Consider the following 20,565-nt stretch of genomic DNA (forward strand, 5'->3'; position numbering starts at 1 on the left):
CGGTACAAATATATTAGACATGAATTGCTCACCGAAATTACATTAACTAATGCAGGAGATAAATTGAGTAATTTTATATTTTTGATGAGCAACAAGGACTCCAAGGCAATTAAATGTATGGGGACCTATCTACTTAAAGCCATGGAATACAGAAAACTTTAACGTATCTATTTATATTGTATTGTAATTGTGTTGTGTACGTATATATTTATTGCTTTTTACCAAAAGAAATATTGTAATTTCTAAGGATGCAATAAAATTTGATTATTATTATTATTATTATTATTATTATTATATTTCACATTCAACTCGTCAAAATTCAGTGAAAATAAATTCCACACAAAACACCCAGAAAGTCTTTTCAGCAAAAACTAATTCCAGCGAAAATAAAGTATTTTACAGTATTTGAAGTGACCTAATCAACTGTCAAGTTTGTGTGGGGGCTGTTTGGCATGCATTTGGAGAGTTATAAAGTGTTCGACTTACGCCACAGAAAATCATAGCTTGTCCAATCGATATTGTACCATAAATATTACTCAAGGCTTCAAATTTTTCATGTTGATTCCTACAATCTATATAATATTGTTTAATATTATCTAATGATTCTTCTTCACGCCTCAATCTGATGATACTTGGATCTGGAATAATGCTCTCCGCAAATGACATCACAACGTCTTCATATGTGGCTGAAAACAACATCATCTGGCAGTCTTTAGGAAGTTTTCTGGTGCCAAGAAAAAAAAAAAGAAACAAGAGTACATAAACAAATTGCAGAGCTAAATTCAGAAACAGTCAATATGTAATAATAAACATGTAATAATAAAAAAAATGAAAATAAAAGGAAATACTAAAAATACTGTAAATGAATGAAATAAATACTTATCTCACAATAAGAGATAAATGAATAATTGTAATATAATGTAAATAAATGTAAATCTGTGTTTTGTGGGTTTTTTTTGAGGCAGCTGGTACTGAAGTTATTGTTCGATTTTTTGCTCCCTAAGCATAAAGCAAGTATAAATGTGTTTTGAAACGTCTTTAATTATGTGATCGTTTTTATTATTTAATATGTTTATTAATGTTTCTCCATACATTTTATGTTTAGTAAAAAGGCTGGTTCTCTCTTTATCATATAGCTGGCACATGAAAAGGAAATGTTTCTCATCTTCAATTTCTCCATTTCCAGAGATAAGAATCATATCATTTATGAAATTCTACAAAAAAGTCTATGGAAAAGCCAATGAGGTAAAAGTTTGTCGATTTCTTTAAGCCACATGATAATGAACTAAAATAACCTTGTGGTATCAACTAAACATTAATGTTAGGATGTTCATGCTATGTACTAGCAGGCAAATCACACCTATATACACAAATTAAAAACATTGGTTCAGAGAAAACAAAATTAAAAATAATCACTAGCCGTAGTGCCCTCATGTTATAGGCACCTGGTGGAGCTTATTTCAAAACTAGGAAGAAACTCAAGACAGTTAACTAGCTGAATTCATTAAACACTCAAATAATGTTAATGATTTCTAAAGTAAGTATTGACAGAGCGTGGTAAAATCCAGCTACTTGCATGCCTACATAATATATGGTTACATGACATATCTAATCTACCTCATGCCAGCAACTTATGTCTGAATTATATTTTCTACCACTGTGACAGTATTTACACAATACCAATACATTCATTCGATGGCTCAGTGCAGATGAATGTGAAATTATTAAAAAGGTTTCACAGTTTATTTACAAAGCCTTTCAAGAATGAATAGATAGTTGATAGTTTTTAAATTTATTATTATTATTAGTCATAAAAAATAATATTTTCAACACATTATTTTGAAGATTAATGGATGGTGGTGGTTTGAATTTCATGTAATGTACACATCATTATGAGTCCCATATCGAACATGACGTGGTGTGACAAACCACTGCCATTTAACATTATAATACATTTTCTTTCCTTATTTTTTCCTTATTATTATTATACTTTTATTGTTACTGTACTGATAGAAATACGTTACAGCGTGTCGTAATTTTGCGGTATTTTACGGGGTATTTTCATCCTAAAATATTAGGAAATGTGAATTCCAAACATGGAATGATTACATGGCTGCCACCAGGGTTTGACCGGACTCCTCACAAAGAAGTTTGCTGATTCTGTTTTAACGTTGATGTATCCTTGGAAGGAAGAGATGTATAATAATAAGGATACCTCAAAGTATGCACTCAAACAGTACGCAATGACCTCCACTGCACGCCGATACTGCCGCTGTACTGTCTTCGTGTATACTTTAAGGTATCCCCGTAATAACCGCATCTTATTATTATATATCCACACGTTTTACTCATTTGATGCCACAAGACATATACTTGCACCAACATTTTTATGACACCAAACAATATGACTGACCTTTGTATTCTGATAGATTGGTCTTGATGACCCTGCGTGGCTATCATCACATCTGCTTCGTCGAGAACAAAAACTCTGACTTTGGAAGGATCAAAGAACTTATACTTAATAGCCCAATCAAGAGTGGTTCCTGGTGTACCAATGATGATTTGTTCTGATATTCGCTGACCTCTGGCAACTATGAAGAGTACAGTAAAAGTATTTAATAACCTTTTCACCATCAGTTTCCTCTTTTCATCACAAATTCACAAAATATTCCTGTTTAAGTCTGCATTTTCCTTCAGAAGATTTGGACAAAAATAGCTCAATTTTTTGAGTAAAAACTAAAAATTGACTTTCTGTTGGCTCCAAAATTAAGGTTCATTTCCAATTCCCAGAAATAATGAAGAATATAAAAATAATGAGCAGAGAAATTAGGGCGAGACGGACTTGTAGTGAAAATGTTAAAGCTACATGTAAAAGTGGTGGTATATACTAACGACGTTCTCCTCGCACTGCATATCTGCAGTACAGATCTGGAATATCTTTTCCCATTTTTTCTGCTACCTCACCAATCTGTAAAGCCAATTCATACGTGGGTGCCAAACATACAGCCTACAGGATTAAACAAAATATAGTCTACAATTACCGTATTTCCATTTTTTATAAATGAGAATGAGAATTCACAAAATAAAAAATTTATTACTCAGATTAATAGGAATGATTTGAGAATAAATGGGTTTTCACAAAGAAGTCATTGATAACAATGTTCACTACAATTAAAAGAGTAAAGTGATTGTCACAAAACAAACAAATCCGAATCAGAACCACCCACTGATGTCTTTATAAAAAGAACTTCTAAAATGTAAAGTTGATGAGAAACTACCAGTAATATAAAAAAGCTCCTGTAATAGTCCTGTAATTGTCATTTTACAAAATTGTAATGTACAAAATCACCAAAATGTAAAAATTACTTTGTAGACATCTCAATGCAGAATCAAATCTACTCAACATAGCCAGCACAAATGCTGCAGTGTGGGCCTTACCTGAGGATATCTCAATGTGGAATCAAATCTACTCAACACAGCCAGCACAAATGCTGCAGTGTGGGCCTTACCTGTGGATATCTCAATGCGGAATCAAATCTATTCAACATAGCCAGCACAAATGCTGCAGTGTGGGCCTTACCTGTGGATATTTCAATGCGGAATCAAATCTACTCAACATAGCCAGCACAAATGCTGCAGTGTGGGCCTTACCTGTGGATATCACAATGCGGAATCAAATCTACTCAACATAGCCAGCACAAATGCTGCAGTGTGAGCCTTACCTGTGGATATCTCAATGTGGAATCAAATCTACTCAACATAGCCAGCACAAATGCTGCAGTGTTGGCCTTACCTGTGGATATCTCAATGCGGAATCAAATCTACTCAACATACATGTAGCCAGCACAAATGCTGCAGTGTTGGCCTTACCTGTGGATATCTCAATGCGGAATCAAATCTACTCAACATAGCCAGCACAAATGCTGCAGTGTGGGCCTTACCTGTGGATATCTCAATGTGGAATCAAATCTACTCAACATAGCCAGCACAAATGCTGCAGTGTTGGCCTTACCTGTGGATATCTCAATGTGGAATCAAATCTACTCAACATAGCCAGCACAAATGCTGCAGTGTTGGCCTTACCTGTGGATATCTCAATGCGGAATCAAATCTACTCAACATACATGTAGCCAGCACAAATGCTGCAGTGTTGGCCTTACCTGTGGATATCTCAATGCGGAATCAAATCTACTCAACATAGCCAGCACAAATGCTGCAGTGTGGGCCTTACCTGTGGATATCTCAATGTGGAATCAAATCTACTCAACATAGCCAGCACAAATGCTGCAGTGTTGGCCTTACCTGTGGATATCTCAATGCGGAATCAAATCTACTCAACATAGCCAGCACAAATGCTACAGTGTGGGCCTTACCTGTGGATATCTCAATGCGGAATCAAATCTACTCAACATAGCCAGCACAAATGCTACAGTGTGGGCCTTACCTGTGGATATCTCAATGCAGAATCAAATCTACTCAACATAGCCAGCACAAATGCTGCAGTGTGGGCCTTACCTGTGGATATCTCAATGCGGAATCAAATCTACTCAACATAGCCAGCACAAATGCTGCAGTGTGGGCCTTACCTGTAGATATCTCAATGCAGAATCAAATCTACTCAACATAGCCAGCACAAATGCTGCAGTGTGGGCCTTACCTGTAGATATCTCAATGCGGAATCAAATCTACTCAACATAGCAAGCACAAATGCTGCAGTGTGGGCCTTACCTGTGGATATCTCAATGCGGAATCAAATCTACTCAACATAGCCAGCACAAATGCTGCAGTGTGGGCCTTACCTGTGGATATCTCAATGCGGAATCAAATCTACTCAACATAGCCAGCACAAATGCTACAGTGTGGGCCTTACCTGTGGATATCTCAATGCGGAATCAAATCTACTCAACATAGCCAGCACAAATGCTGCAGTGTGGGCCTTACCTGTGGATATCTCAATGCGGAATCAAATCTACTCAACATAGCCAGCACAAATGCTACAGTGTGGGCCTTACCTGTGGAAATCTCAATGCGGAATCAAATCTACTCAACATAGCCAGCACAAATGCTGCAGTGTGAGCCTTACCTGTGGATATCTCAATGTGGAATCAAATCTACTCAACATAGCCAGCACAAATGCTGCAGTGTTGGCCTTACCTGTGGATATCTCAATGCGGAATCAAATCTACTCAACATAGCCAGCACAAATGCTGCAGTGTGGGCCTTACCTGTGGATATCTCAATGCGGAATCAAATCTACTCAACATAGCCAGCACAAATGCTGCAGTGTGGGCCTTACCTGTGGATATCTCAATGCGGAATCAAATCTACTCAACATAGCCAGCACAAATGCTACAGTGTGGGCCTTACCTGTGGAAATCTCAATGCGGAATCAAATCTACTCAACATAGCCAGCACAAATGCTGCAGTGTGGGCCTTACCTGTGGATATCTCAATGCGGAATCAAATCTACTCAACATAGCCAGCACAAATGCTACAGTGTGGGCCTTACCTGTAGATATCTCAATGCAGAATCAAATCTACTCAACATAGCCAGCACAAATGCTACAGTGTGGGCCTTACCTGTGGACATCTCAATGCAGAATCAAATCTACTCAACATAGCCAGCACAAATGCTGCAGTGTGGGCCTTACCTGAGGATATCTCAATGCGGAATCAAATATACTCAACATAGCAAGCACAAATGCTGCAGTGTGGGCCTTACCTGTGGATATCTCAATGCGGAATCAAATCTACTCAACATAGCCAGCACAAATGCTGCAGTGTGGGCCTTACCTGTAGATATCTCAATGCGGAATCAAATCTACTCAACATAGCCATCACAAATGCTACAGTGTGGGCTTTACCTGTAGATATCTCAATGCGGAATCAAATCTACTCAACATAGCCAGCACAAATGCTGCAGTGTGGGCCTTACTTGTGAAAATCTCAATGTGGAATCAAATCTACTCAACATAGCCAGCACAAATGCAGCAGTTTTGTCCTTACCTGTGGATATCGCAACGTAGGATCCACTCTACTCAACATAGCCAGCACAAATGCAGCAGTTTTGTCCTTACCTGAGGATATCTCAACGTAGGATCCACTCTACTCAACATAGCTAGTACAAATGCTGCTGTTTTACCCGTACCACTCTGAGACTGGGCAATCATATTTTTTGGCCTGATAGAAAAAGCAATAAAAACAATTTTTAAACCTCAGATGAACACAATTATTTACAAGCATATACATGTAGAATGTATACGATAGTGTTCTCATTTGCATAAATCTACATATCTTTACATATTACATTCCGATTTCTAAGTCACAAACTGTACACACCCACTAATTATTTTTGTCTTGAAACAAGTTCACATATTAGGCATTGTTGTAGAAATATGGGTGTATAGTAGTCACAGGAGAATATGATTTTGTTCGAAAATTTTATTGCCGCTGATTTTCGTTTTAACAAATTTCAAATTCTGTAACTATATAATAATAATAATAATAATAATAACTTTATTACACAACTGCACCATCAGTGGGTGCTATATAGTAAAATGATACCAATGTATATTTTCTCATGACTTTGTATGTGACTGTAGGTGATACTAAAATGTTGCCGATTTTCATTTTAACAAATTTCAAATTCTGTAACTATATAGTAAAATGATACCAATGTATATTTTCTTATGACTTTGTATGTGACTGTAGGTGATACTAAAATGTTGCCGATTTTCATTTTAACAAATTTCAAATTCTGTAACTATATACTGTAAAACATGTCGAAAAAGCGACATGCAATTTTAGCGCATTGTGGCAAAATGACGTAATAGCGAAATGTTGATTTAGCGAATATTTCTCCTGTCATTGTCGATTTCCTGTTTTCACAATACTTGTCTGTCGCGCCAAAACAAATGTGCAGTTATCACCTCCATGAAAACAAAGTAAAACTGTCAAGTGTAATTTGATTCTGTACGCAATGATAAAAAACTGATTCAACAGGGATTTGAAAAAGCGGGTATCGTTGCTGCGTTACATCCAGAACATTGTCCTTTTATATTTGGACTATCATTATCACTTCATTTATTTATTTTCATTGAAATAATGACCACAATGAATACGTTTATTCTGTTTGTGTGGAAAAAAAGACGTTGTTTGGTAGCCATTTAGAAATTATAATAAAGTCATTAGCGACAGCTTGAATAGGTGATTTTCCGTACAATTGCGAGATCTCGCGAGATGTATGAAAAACGCGCGTCGAACGTCTGCTGCAAAAATCGAACGATTTGATTTTGAACTCGAATTTCCTTATTTCGTAGCTCACACCGACCGGCCGATCTTCGACAGAGGAATATTGCTTCCGAATACCCTTACTTAATCGAAATTGCCTATCATCAAATGTGGACAGCACATTATTAAGCATGGAAATGTCCCCAAAATCCTTTGGGGTTGTCGAATCCCACGCGATGTTTGACGCCACTACGACCTTTGTTTGTCCTGTTTTTACGTTCGATTTCACGCATAACGCGTGATTCTCGCAGTGTATGGAAAATGGTCTATTAGCGAAACAGTTCTCTCGCTAAATTTGCTAAAAAGACATGCTTGCGAAAAAGACATGTTTTACAGTAGTAAGATGTTTCTGAAGATCATTATATCAACGTATGATTTTCTGTTGCATTAATGATGTACACAAAGTTGAATCATAGCAAATGCATGAGCCGAATTGGGGCACCATAACAACTCAGCAGGTGAACAGCGACAATGAAATAAGAAGATTGACACATCAACTCCGCTCAACTGGCAAATATGCACATTAGTGGGTAGATGAACCCGTAGTCCCTAATGAAGAACAAAACTTTGTCCATAAATTGAATCGATCGATGGCTGAAAGGTCCATTTCTTATTTTATATAGATAGAATACTTACGGATCTGCTAATAACATGGGCAGTGCAGTTTCTTGAATCTTTGACGGCCAATTGAATCCCATACCATATATGCCTTTTAATAGCTCTGGACGACTAAAAGAAATAAAGTAGAAATCCATCAGAGATGGCAGATCCCCTGACTGGTTGAACAACTATATTCATAATAGTTTTCATATTTCATTGATAATGAATTTGCATCCTCAAAATGTTCTGTTTCATGCAAAGAACCAGGATGTATGACCTTGTAGAGGTCATGAAAAGCACCATGATGTATGACCTTGTGGAGGTCATGCAACGCACAAGGATGTATGACCTTGTGGAGGTCATGCAACGCACAAGGATAGATGACCTTGTAAAGGTCATGCAAAGCACCAGAATGTAGGACCTTGTGGAGATCATGCAAAGCACCAGAATGTAGGACCTTGTGGAGGTCATGCAAAGCACCAGGATGTATGACCTTGTGGAGGTCATGCAAAGCACCAGGATGTATGACCTTGTGGAGGTCACGTAAAGCACCAGAATGTATGACCTTGTAAAGGTCACGCAAAGCACCATAATGTATGACCTTGTAAAGGTCACGCAAAGCACCAGAATGTATGACCTTGTAAAGGTCACGCAAAGCACCAGAATGTATGACCTTGTAAAGGTCACGCAAAGCACCAGAATGTATGACCTTGTAAAGGTCATGCAAAGCACCAGGGTGCATGACCTTATGGAGGTCATGCAAAGCACCAGGGTGCATGACCTTATGGAGGTCATGCAAAGCACCAGGGTGCATGACCTTGTGGAGGTCATGCAAAGCACCATGATGCATGACCTTGTGGAGGTCATGCAAAGCACCAGGATGTATGACCTTGTGGAGGTCATGCAAAGCACCAGGATGTATGACCTTGTGGAGGTCATGGAAAGCACCAGGATGTATGACCTGGTAAAGGTCATGCAAAGCACCAGGATGTATGACCTGGTAAAGGTCATGCAAAGCACCAGGATGTATGACCTGGTAAAGGTCATGCAAAGCACCAGGATGTATGACCTGGTAAAGGTCATGCAAAGCACCAGGATGTATGACCTGGTAAAGGTAATGCAAAGCACCAGGATGTATGACCTGGTAAAGGTCATGCAAAGCACCAGGATGTATGACCTGGTAAAGGTCATGCAAAGCACCAGGATGTATGACCTTGTGGAGGTCATGGAAAGCACCATGATGTATGACCTTGTGGAGGTCATGGAAAGCACCATGATGTATAACCTTGTGGAGGTCATGCAAAGCACCATGATGTATAACCTTGTGGAGGTCATGCAAAGCACCATGGTGTATAACCTTGTAGAGGTCATGCAAAGCACCAGAATGTATAACCTTGTGGAGGTCATGGAAAGCACCATGATGTATGACCTTGTGGAGGTCATGGAAAGCACCAGGATGTATGACAAGGTAAAGGTCGTGCAAAGCACCAGGATGTATGACCTTGTGGAGGTCATGCAAAGCACCAGGATGGATGACCTTGTGGAGATCATGGAAAGCACCAGGATGTATGACCTTGTGGAGGTCATGGAAAGCACCATGATGTATGACCTGGTAAAGGTCATGCAAAGCACCATGATGTATGACCTGGTAAAGGTCATGCAAAGTACCAGGATGTATGACCTTGTGGAGGTCATGGAAAGCACCATGATGTATGACCTTGTGGAGGTCATGGAAAGCACAATGATGTATGACCTTGTGGAGGTCATGGAAAGCACCATGATGTATAACCTTGTGGAGGTCATGCAAAGCACCATGGTGTATAACCTTGTGGAGGTCATGCAAAGCACCAGAATGTATAACCTTGTGGAGGTCATGGAAAGCACCATGATGTATGACCTTGAGGAGGTCATGGAAAGCACCAGGATGTATGACAAGGTAAAGGTCGTGCAAAGCACCAGGATGTATGACCTTGTGGAGGTCATGCAAAGCACCAGGATGTATGACCTTGTAAAGGTCACGCAAAGCACCAGAATGTATGACCTTGTAAAGGTCACGCAAAGCACCAGAATGTATGACCTTGTAAAGGTCATGCAAAGCACCAGGGTGCATGACCTTATGGAGGTCATGCAAAGCACCAGGGTGCATGACCTTATGGAGGTCATGCAAAGCACCAGGGTGCATGACCTTATGGAGGTCATGCAAAGCACCAGGGTGCATGACCTTGTGGAGGTCATGCAAAGCACCATGATGCATGACCTTGTGGAGGTCATGCAAAGCACCAGGATGTATGACCTTGTGGAGGTCATGCAAAGCACCAGGATGTATGACCTTGTGGAGGTCATGGAAAGCACCAGGATGTATGACCTGGTAAAGGTCATGCAAAGCACCAGGATGTATGACCTGGTAAAGGTCATGCAAAGCACCAGGATGTATGACCTGGTAAAGGTCATGCAAAGCACCAGGATGTATGACCTGGTAAAGGTCATGCAAAGCACCAGGATGTATGACCTGGTAAAGGTCATGCAAAGCACCAGGATGTATGACCTGGTAAAGGTCATGCAAAGCACCAGGATGTATGACCTGGTAAAGGTCATGCAAAGCACCAGGATGTATGACCTTGTGGAGGTCATGGAAAGCACCAGGATGTGTGACCTTGTGGAGGTCATGGAAAGCACCATGATGTATAACCTTGTGGAGGTCATGCAAAGCACCATGATGTATAACCTTGTGGAGGTCATGCAAAGCACCAGAATGTATAACCTTGTGGAGGTCATGGAAAGCACCATGATGTATGACCTTGTGGAGGTCATGGAAAGCACCAGGATGTATGACAAGGTAAAGGTCGTGCAAAGCACCAGGATGTATGACCTTGTGGAGGTCATGCAAAGCACCAGGATGGATGACCTTGTGGAGATCATGGAAAGCACCAGGATGTATGACCTTGTGGAGGTCATGGAAAGCACCATGATGTATGACCTGGTAAAGGTCATGCAAAGCACCATGATGTATGACCTGGTAAAGGTCATGCAAAGTACCAGGATGTATGACCTTGTGGAGGTCATGGAAAGCACCATGATGTATGACCTTGTGGAGGTCATGGAAAGCACAATGATGTATGACCTTGTGGAGGTCATGGAAAGCACCATGATGTATAACCTTGTGGAGGTCATGCAAAGCACCATGGTGTATAACCTTGTGGAGGTCATGCAAAGCACCAGAATGTATAACCTTGTGGAGGTCATGGAAAGCACCATGATGTATGACCTTGTGGAGGTCATGGAAAGCACCAGGATGTATGACAAGGTAAAGGTCGTGCAAAGCACCAGGATGTATGACCTTGTGGAGGTCATGCAAAGCACCAGGATGTATGACCTGGTAAAGGTCATGCAAAGCACCAGGATGTATGACCTGGTAAAGGTCATGCAAAGCACCAGGATGTATGACCTGGTAAAGGTCATGCAAAGCACCAGGATGTATGACCTGGTAAAGGTCATGCAAAGCACCAGGATATATGACCTTGTGGAGGTCATGCAAAGCACCATAATGTATAACCTTGTGGAGGTCATGCAAAGCACCATAATGTATAACCTTGTGGAGGTCATGCAAAGCACCATGATGTATAACCTTGTGGAGGTCATGCAAAGCACCATGATGTATAACCTTGTGGAGGTCATGCAAAGCACCAGGATGTATGACCTTGTGGAGGTCATGCAAAGCACCAGGATGTATGACCTTGTGGAGGTCACGCAACGCACCAGGATGTACGACAAGGTAAAGATCGTGCAAAGCACCAGGATGTATGACCTTGTGGAGGTCATGCAAAGCACCAGGATGTATGACCTTGTGGAGGTTATGCAAAGCACCAGGATGTATGACCTGCTAAAGTTGGTGCAAAGCACCAGGATGTATGACCTTGTGGAGGTCATGCAAAGCACCAGAATGTATGACCTTGTGGAGGTCACGCAAAGTACCAGGATGTATGACCTTGTAAAATTCATGCAAAGCACCAAGATGTATGACCTTGTGGGGGTCATGCAAAGTACCAGGATTTATGACCTTGTGGAGGCCATGCAAAGTACCAGGATTTATGATCTTGCAGGGGCCATGCAAAGCACCAGAATGTATGACCTTGTGGAGGCCATGCAAAGCACCAGGATGTATGACCTTGTGGAGGTCACGCAAAGCATCAGGATGTATGACCTTGTGGATGTCATGCAAAGCATCAGGATGTATGACCTTGTGGATGTCATGCAAAGCATCAGGATGTATGACCTTGTGGATGTCATGCAAAGCACCTGGATGTATGGCCTTGTAGGGGGGTCATGCAAAGCACCAATATGTATGACCTGGTAAAGGTCATGCAAAGTACCAGGATGTATGACTTTGTGGAGGTCACGTAAAGCATCAGGATGTATGACCTGCTAAAGTTGGTGCAAAGCACCAGGATGTATGACCTTGTGGAGGTCACGTAAAGCATCAGGATGTATGACCTTGTGAATGTCATGCAAAGTACCAGGATGTACAACCTTGTGGAAGTCTTGCAAAAGTGATTTTATAAAATACAGAACCATATGTTACATGTACTTACAGATGAAGTTCTTCAAATGATTTTACAAAATATAACGGTGATTTGGGATCTTTTCTTAAAACTTCCACTTCATGTTTGATGTTTACCAGCTTGTCTCGTAACTTCTTTCTTATAAGGGAAACATCTGCTGTACTGATTTCTATTAATCCAAATGTAAAAATTGAATATCAGTTAAATTCAGTATTTCTTTTATTAGCAGCGCACAAACATAAGGGAGCATCAGTTAAATTCAGTATTTCTTATATTAGCAGTGCACAAACATAAGGGGGCATCAGTTAAACTCAGTATTTTCTCTATTAGCAGCGCACAAACATAAGGGAATATCAGTTAAATTCAGTATTTCTTCTATTAGCAGCGCACAAACATAAGGGAGCATCAGTTAAATTCAGTATTTTCTCTATTAGCAGTGCACAAACATAAGGGAATATCAGTTAAATTCAGTATTTCTTCTATTAGCAGCGCACAAACATAAGGGAGCATCAGTTAAATTCAGTATTTCCTCTATTAGCAGCGCACAAACATAAGGGAATATCAGTTAAATTCAGTATTTCTTCTATTAGCAGCGCACAAACATAAGGGAGCATCAGTTAAATTCAGTATTTCCTCTATTAGCAGCGCACAAACATAAGGGAATATCAGTTAAATTCAGTATTCATTCTATAAGCAGCGCACAAACATATAAAGGGAATATCAGTTAAATTCAGTATTTCCTCTATTAGCAGCGCACAAACACATAAGGGAATATCAGTTAAATTCAGTATTTCCTCTATTAACAGCGGACAAACATTATGGAATATCAGTTATATTCAGTATTTCCTCTATTAGTAGCGCACAAACACAAAAGGGAATATCAGTTAAATTCAGTATTTCCTCTATTAGCAGCGCACATACACACAAGGGCATATCAGTTAAATTCAGTATTTCCTCTATTAGCAGCACACATACACCTAAGGGAATAATGTTGTTATCATTGTTGCTGGAATTCTCAATCACTAGTGTAAACTCTTAATTTTGGTTGCAAAAGAAGTAGGTTTATAACCTGGGGAATTCGTGATAAGTCTCCTGCATAAAAAAAGTACAATGAAACTTAAGATTCTGCAAAAAGCACCTTTTTCAGTTAAAATATATTCTGGTGGCAGACATGTCCAAACATTGTACATCTCTCATAGTATGTGAGAGTAAGAATTGGCTATTATATAAAGGGGCTAAACAAGATCTGGGCGACCATTACCATCTGAGCTCTATTGAAATACAAACCTACGTGTCACATTCACTTTCAAGACTTTTTTGTATGGGCAAATTGAAATGCTTATTCCCTAATAGAGTCAGAGTCAGAGCACAAAATTTAAAAAAAATAACTGATTGTCCAGCATGAAAAAAATGATTATTTTTGGGCCCTACGAGTGCATTTTTCCAATACAAGATAGAACTGTCTGACAGTTATAATAACAATTTGAAGCCAGAGAGTCGTCACCTGCGCACGCGTCAGACGGCTATAGCGTGTCATTATTTACAAACAAGTATCTACCCAAGCTTTTGCATTTTTAGAGTGTGTTGTTATCATCGCTTGGGACTCAATTCCTGCGTGTGTGCAGGTGACCACCCTCCCGCTTTAATGTTGGTACATCAACCAAGCCTGATTGAACACAAAAAACAAGCAATCTCTGGGCCGAGATAGCTCTGCTGTTAGCAATGCTCATTTCAATTAGAGAATTGAAAGATATCACAAAATGAAAAAAAATATATAAATAATATCAAAGCAATCTGACTAACAAGTCAAAAATACAACTTTTTACCAAAAATATTCATCAAAATTAGAGATTTGAAGATATCATCATGAAATGTACAAATCTAAGACAGGTCTACCCAAGTTACAAATATCAAAGCAATCAGGGATTGAGTTTTCAAAATATGATAAGCAGAGCTAAAAAGTGGATTTCCTTTTGCTATATAGGATCAATCAAATTTGGGGTCACAGACCATTCAATATATATGCACATGATATTACTGTATGCAAATTCTGGAATGACAACATAATATATAGGAATCGATGAAAAAGAAACCCTTACTCAATTGAAATTTTCTTTAAACTTGAAATACTGTAATAAGGAACTATATTTTTGAAAAAAAGAAGGGATACAGACCTATTCGTAAAGATAAGACCGTGTCAGTAGTTTGCCAGGGGCTAATACATGGGTGATGAGTGTTTTAAGGTGATAACTCATGCACATCCAGTTACGACCCATTATTGTAAATGTGCATGTTGGTCAGCAAAGAAATTTGAACTTTTTGTTTTTGAAGAAATTACACAAATTCCAACACAGAAAAAAAATGGATCAACAGAACAGAAAATAGTGAATTAAACTCGCTCACACAACTCTGAGAAATGAAAATGAATCTGTATTGAAAAAAAAACCTTGTTTTTGTGTCAAAATCATTGCCAAAAACGACTAACTCGTATGTAAAACTGAACTCTTGGGTCAACGGACCAATCTTTCCCTATTGTAAGGTCACATAGATGGCACTCCCTGGAGATGAATATTATCAAAATGGCTCCATACATGGCACCCTGAAGTTCAAGCACTGAAAATCTATAAAATTGACTGGAAACTTGTCTTTTTTGGCCTCATTAGTTAGCGATTTTTTTATTGGCAACACACATGCATTGTATAAGCAGTTTACCGATACACACTTTTGTAAATGACGAAGGTGTATTTATGGTCAAAATAAGTAATATTTCGGTAATACTTAGTTGCTTAATAGAGGAAATTGAGAGTTTGAAAAATTGTGGGGGAAAAAAAAAATATTTGTAAGTTGGATGGTGGGTTGAAGAAATATTCTGAAAAAACAGAAATGAGCTGAAGCGAGTAAAGGAACACGCTATTTTCTAATTGGTCAAAAGTCAATTATCTACTATTCATCACCTACAACAATCAATGTTCTCCCCAGGTTACAAACACTGTGGCAACGCTGTCATGCTGCCCCAAGAAACCACCATACTTGTCTGACATCGCCATGCCATCTTACATCACAACCTTTATTATTGTCTATGATTTCCGCAGCTATTGTTCTATGAGCTATTGTTCTCTGGAGCCATACACAATAACCAACAGAAATCGGAAGGCTGCTATAGTACTTGATGTGAGTAGTCTATTTTCATAATTCACTGATTACGCCACAGCCGATGTCAAAAATTAAACATAAATAAAATCAAAAAAAAAAATTTTCGAACATGTATTTTCCATTCTAATTGGTTTATTGGAATTGGTAAAACATCTTTTTACCAAAAATATTCACCAAAATTAGAGAATTAAAGATATCATTACAAAATGAACAAATCTGAGAGAGGTCCACATGTAGTACCGTAAAATCTGTATTAGAAGCCGCATCCCTAATAGAAGTCGCATCCATTCTATTTGAATAATTGAGAACCAAAAATTCATCATTTCTCATATGTGTAGATGCTCTAATAGAAGCCACATCCCCTCTGTTGCATTGTACCATTTTAATAGAAGCCGCAGCTTCTAATACAGATTTTACAGTACCTATATATGTAATATCAAAGCAATTGGACTTGTGGTTTTTAACAAGAAGTCGAAAATATCACTTTTTACAAAAAAATGACAAAAATATTCACCAAAATTAGAGAATTAAAGATATCATTACAAAATGAACAAATCTGAGAGAGGTCCACATGTAGTACCTATATATGTAATATCAAAGCAATTGGACTTGCAGTTTTTAACAAGAAGTTGAAAATATCACTTTTTACCAAAAATATTCACCAAAATTAGAGAATTGAAGATATCATTACAAAATGAACAAATCTGAGAGAGGTCCACATGTAGTACCTATATATGTAATATCAAAGCAATTCGACTAGCGGTTTTTAACAAGAAGTTGAAAATATCACTTTTTACCAAAAATGACAAAAATATTCACCAAAATTAGAGAATTGAAGATATCATCATGAAATGAACAAATCTGAGAGAGGTCTACCCAAGGTACATATACACCAAGTATCAAAGCATTCAGGCTTGTAGTTTTCAAGAAGTCGAAAAAGTAAAACATTGACACGAACGCCGGACAATCACTCATATGATAAGCTCCGCTCGACAAAGTCGACAGCGGAGCTAATAAAACTAAAAGTAATACAGTGTAAAAACAGTTTACGAAAAATGAAAAAATTTACAAAACTAATGAAGAAATTATGTAAATTATATGCTAATTAATGTGCAAATTAGTCACCTTCCCTGACAAAAATCCTGGAGAGAACACTGATTAAAAGCAGAAATTTACCTCCACCGTATGGGCGGAGCTTAGTGTTCTAATTTGACTGATATTCGACAACTGTTAATTGTTCATTGTAAGCAGATAGTCAACATTTGCGCTTATCTTTTGTTTGTGTGTCTAACTACTGATCTAAGCTGTGATAAAAGGAAATAAACAATTTCTTTCAGATGATGAGACTGGTTGTTGGAATCCAAATTCAAGTTGAGTATATGCACAGTTTCTTCATAGTGGTAGAATATGCTGAAATATTCAATAAATATATTCACAAACACAAACCATATTGGATTAATATATACTTTCAGCTTGTTTGTTGGTTGTCTGTTCTCGGCTGTCTTGCGATGTTTACTTCAAGATTGCTTTCTATCTCAGACAACTAAGAAAGATGTAATAATTGTTTGAGATTACGTGTATATTTAAGTAAAATTTGTAAGTGATTGTTCTTGCATCTTCTGATGGACTTGGAAAGTCCATGGTCGATAAGCGTGAATCCCAAGACTGACTGATCATTGGATCATTTTTATTGTGTGAGAAATGTTAGTTGCTACGGTTACCAGTTATTTTTTTGGGGGTAAGGTGCGCAACAATGAAAAACAAGTGGCGATGACATCGTTACAATCATAGCGGGGAGTTTGTTACAATGTATAATTGCGTTCCCATGCAATTTCAAACTTGGCTTGGGGACGTTCACACCCATCAGAACATAGAAAATAAGAACTGTGAAACTGCTTTGTTAAAGTCAGGATTTCTTTTGCGGCTACAGATTAGCATTTTTTTTGGACAAAACTAAGAGAAGACGGAAATGTATCAATTAGTCTTTTTGAGCCCATGCATGCATGAGCGTTTATTTTGCTCATTTAATCAGAATTCTGTTATTTAGAAAAATACTTAATACCACGTCCACACCCTCGATACCAGTCATGTGAATCAAAAGCTTCAACAATTTGTTAAATGTTTTCCTGATAGGCGCTCACATTTCATTCAAAGCAATACTACATTGGAATGAGAATGTCAATTGACCACACAATAGCGCGTAGATTTCCCCCAGATGACAGCAGTGGGCAAAGGTTGATGAATAAAAGGTACATCGAATGCACATATAACTACAGGCTTAACTGTTGGGATTGGCTTATGAATGCTGTTCGTAAGTTGGATTTCAACCAAACCATGGGCGTTCATGGCCACTAAATTCTCCATAAAAGAAATATACTGTACCAACATATATGGTTTTATTGATTATTCATACGTACATGAGAGTAATACAATTTTAAGACCAACTACATTCTGCCTGGATTTGACAACCTTGTTGTGTTTCTTTTCCCATAATTCATTTCATGTAATCAGTAACATAAACAACGCACTAGTGGCGTTTATTTCACCTCATATGCAAAATAGGCATATTCAAATTGAGGTGGGCAGAGCTTACTTAGTGCCGGTAAAATTTAAATCTCAACTGTTTTGAAACGGAAAAGTAAATGGTCTGCCAAATTGAGTCCTATTTTTGTTTATGCCTTCCCTGAACATTCTTGGCGCCATTCAAGTCTGAAAAATAGAAAATATAATGCAATGAATCACTGTTTCTCATGTTTCTGTGAAGCTTTTAGTCACTGTTGTTGCTGTGGGCGAGGGAGTCTTCATTTGAATAATAGACTCCATCTGCACCTGTTTATATACCATGTTGGTCTTTAACTAAATTTTAGAGAAAACAAGTCATTGTCAATGACACGTCCCCGTTCCGTTCATATGTACAACAGATTGTACTAAATCTGAACAAAATCCATCCATGCATGACTGAGATCCAGTTCCGGAGTTGTGAAAATATGTGATTTTGATGCATTTTCGGCCTTAAAATGGCCATCATTCAGCTATTGTTAAGCGGATCATGAAACAAATGCACATATCTATTTGTGACATGATGTACCATGTGTGTGTGAAGTTTGAACTTGATCAATCCAGACATGTCTCGGATACAGATCCAGAACTGAATTCTTTAAAACAAAATGACCGCCAGTCGGCCATTTCGAACTAGATCCAAAAAAAATGAGGTGCATCAAGGTCCTATTATGTTTAATGCATGTACCAAATTTGAACAAAATCAGTCTATGCATAACTGAGATCAGGGTCCGGAATGGTGAAAATGTGCGATTTCAATGCATTTTCGGCCTTAAAGCGGCCGCCATTTGGCTATCGTTAATGAGATCATGAAACAAATGCACATACATATTTGTGACATGATGTACCTTGTGTGTGTGAAGTTTGAACTCGATCAATCCAGGCATGTCTCAGATACGGATCAAGAACTAAATTTTTAAAAACAAAATGGCCGCCAGTCGGCCATTTCGAACTTGATCCGAAAAAAAAATGACGTGCATCAAAGTCCTATTATGTTTAATGTATGTACCAAATTTGAACAAAATCTGTCCATGCATAACTGAAACCCGTTCCGGTATGGTGAAAATGTGCGATTTCAATGCATTTTCGGCCTTAAATCGGCCGCCATTTTGCTATCGTTAATAAGATCATGAAACAAATGCACATACATATTTGTGACATGATGTACCTTGTGTGTGTGAAGTTTGAACTCGATCAATTCAGGCATGTCTCAGATACGAATCAAGAACAAAAGTTTTAAAAACAAAATGGCCGCCAGTCGGCCATTTCGAACTTGATCCGGAAAGAAAAATGACGTGCATCAAGGTCTTATTATGTTTAATGTATGTACCAAATTTGAACAAAATCCGTCCATGCATAACTGAGATCCAGGTTCGGAATGGTGAAAATGTGCGATTTCAATGCATTTTCGGCCTTAAAGTGGCCGCCATTTGGTTATCGATAATGAGATCATGAAACAAATGCACATACATATTTGTGACATGATGTACCTTGTGTGTGTGAAGTTTGAACTCGATCAATCCAGGCATAACTCAGATACGGATCCAGAACTGAATTCTTTAAAACAAAATGGCCACCAGTCGGCTATTTCAAACCCGATCCAAAAAAAATTTGAACAAAATCCGTCCATGCATAACTGAGATCCGGGTCCGGAATGGTGAAAATGTGCGATTTTGATGCATTTTTGGCCTTAAAATGGCCGCTATTCGGCTATCGTTAATCGGATCATGAAAAAAATGCATGTGCATATGTCCCATATAATGTGTGATGTATGAGTGAAGTTTGAACTTAATCGGTCCATGCATGTTCGAGATACAGGTGATCACGGACACACGCACGCACGCACACACGCACGCACACAGGGCAAAACATAAGGACCCGTTTTCGGACTACGTCCGAACGAGGACTAACAAAAACGTTCTACGCAAGTAACCTAGTGCATTTTTCAAGCAGGAGAACCTCACCAAAACTGAAAAATAAAATGATGAAAATAACATGGTGATTTAGATATTTATTTGTTCATACCTGGTTCATCTTTGTCACTAGTGTCACTATCATTTGCTCTGTTCTGTTTGGGAGGACTTAACTCGTTCAATCTATCGTCTTTGTTAGTGACTTTAGTAGTTTCAACACTCCTTACACCAGCTGCAGCATCGCCGCCTCCATCTGCAGCATTGTTTGGAGATTTAGTTAAAGTAACCTTCAAGTCTTTAATCTGAGAAAAGATCCAACACACACATGGATTACAACACCTTGGAAGAACAAGTTTGAAAATTTCCCCCTTTTAAAACTACGGTAGATGTGAACAATTTATTCATCTGCACTCAGTCATTTCAAGATGATAGAAGAACTGTGATTTTACTTTCAAACTTTCCATTCTTCTTGTTCAGTTTAGCAAATTATT

General features: G+C 38.5%; 1 protein-coding gene across 1 annotated transcript in view; it reads right to left on the reverse strand.

Annotated features, from left to right (window-relative positions):
* The window catches only part of LOC100369116 (ATP-dependent RNA helicase DDX19A-like), a 43,409-nt gene that overhangs the window by 14,228 nt on the left and 8,616 nt on the right, over nucleotides 1-20,565 (reverse strand). Inside the window, exons 2-8 of the mRNA XM_085490522.1 lie at nucleotides 20,187-20,376; nucleotides 12,480-12,618; nucleotides 7,927-8,019; nucleotides 6,078-6,180; nucleotides 2,893-3,007; nucleotides 2,414-2,591; nucleotides 487-724 (exon numbers count right to left, since the gene is read on the reverse strand). Coding sequence (XP_085346648.1) covers nucleotides 487-724; nucleotides 2,414-2,591; nucleotides 2,893-3,007; nucleotides 6,078-6,180; nucleotides 7,927-8,019; nucleotides 12,480-12,618; nucleotides 20,187-20,376 — 1,056 coding nt within the window. The remainder of the gene's footprint in view (nucleotides 1-486; nucleotides 725-2,413; nucleotides 2,592-2,892; nucleotides 3,008-6,077; nucleotides 6,181-7,926; nucleotides 8,020-12,479; nucleotides 12,619-20,186; nucleotides 20,377-20,565) is intronic.

Source organism: Saccoglossus kowalevskii, chromosome 15 (genome assembly GCF_978046115.1).
Source record: "Saccoglossus kowalevskii chromosome 15, keSacKowa6.1, whole genome shotgun sequence".
NCBI classification, from domain to species: domain Eukaryota; kingdom Metazoa; phylum Hemichordata; class Enteropneusta; family Harrimaniidae; genus Saccoglossus; species Saccoglossus kowalevskii.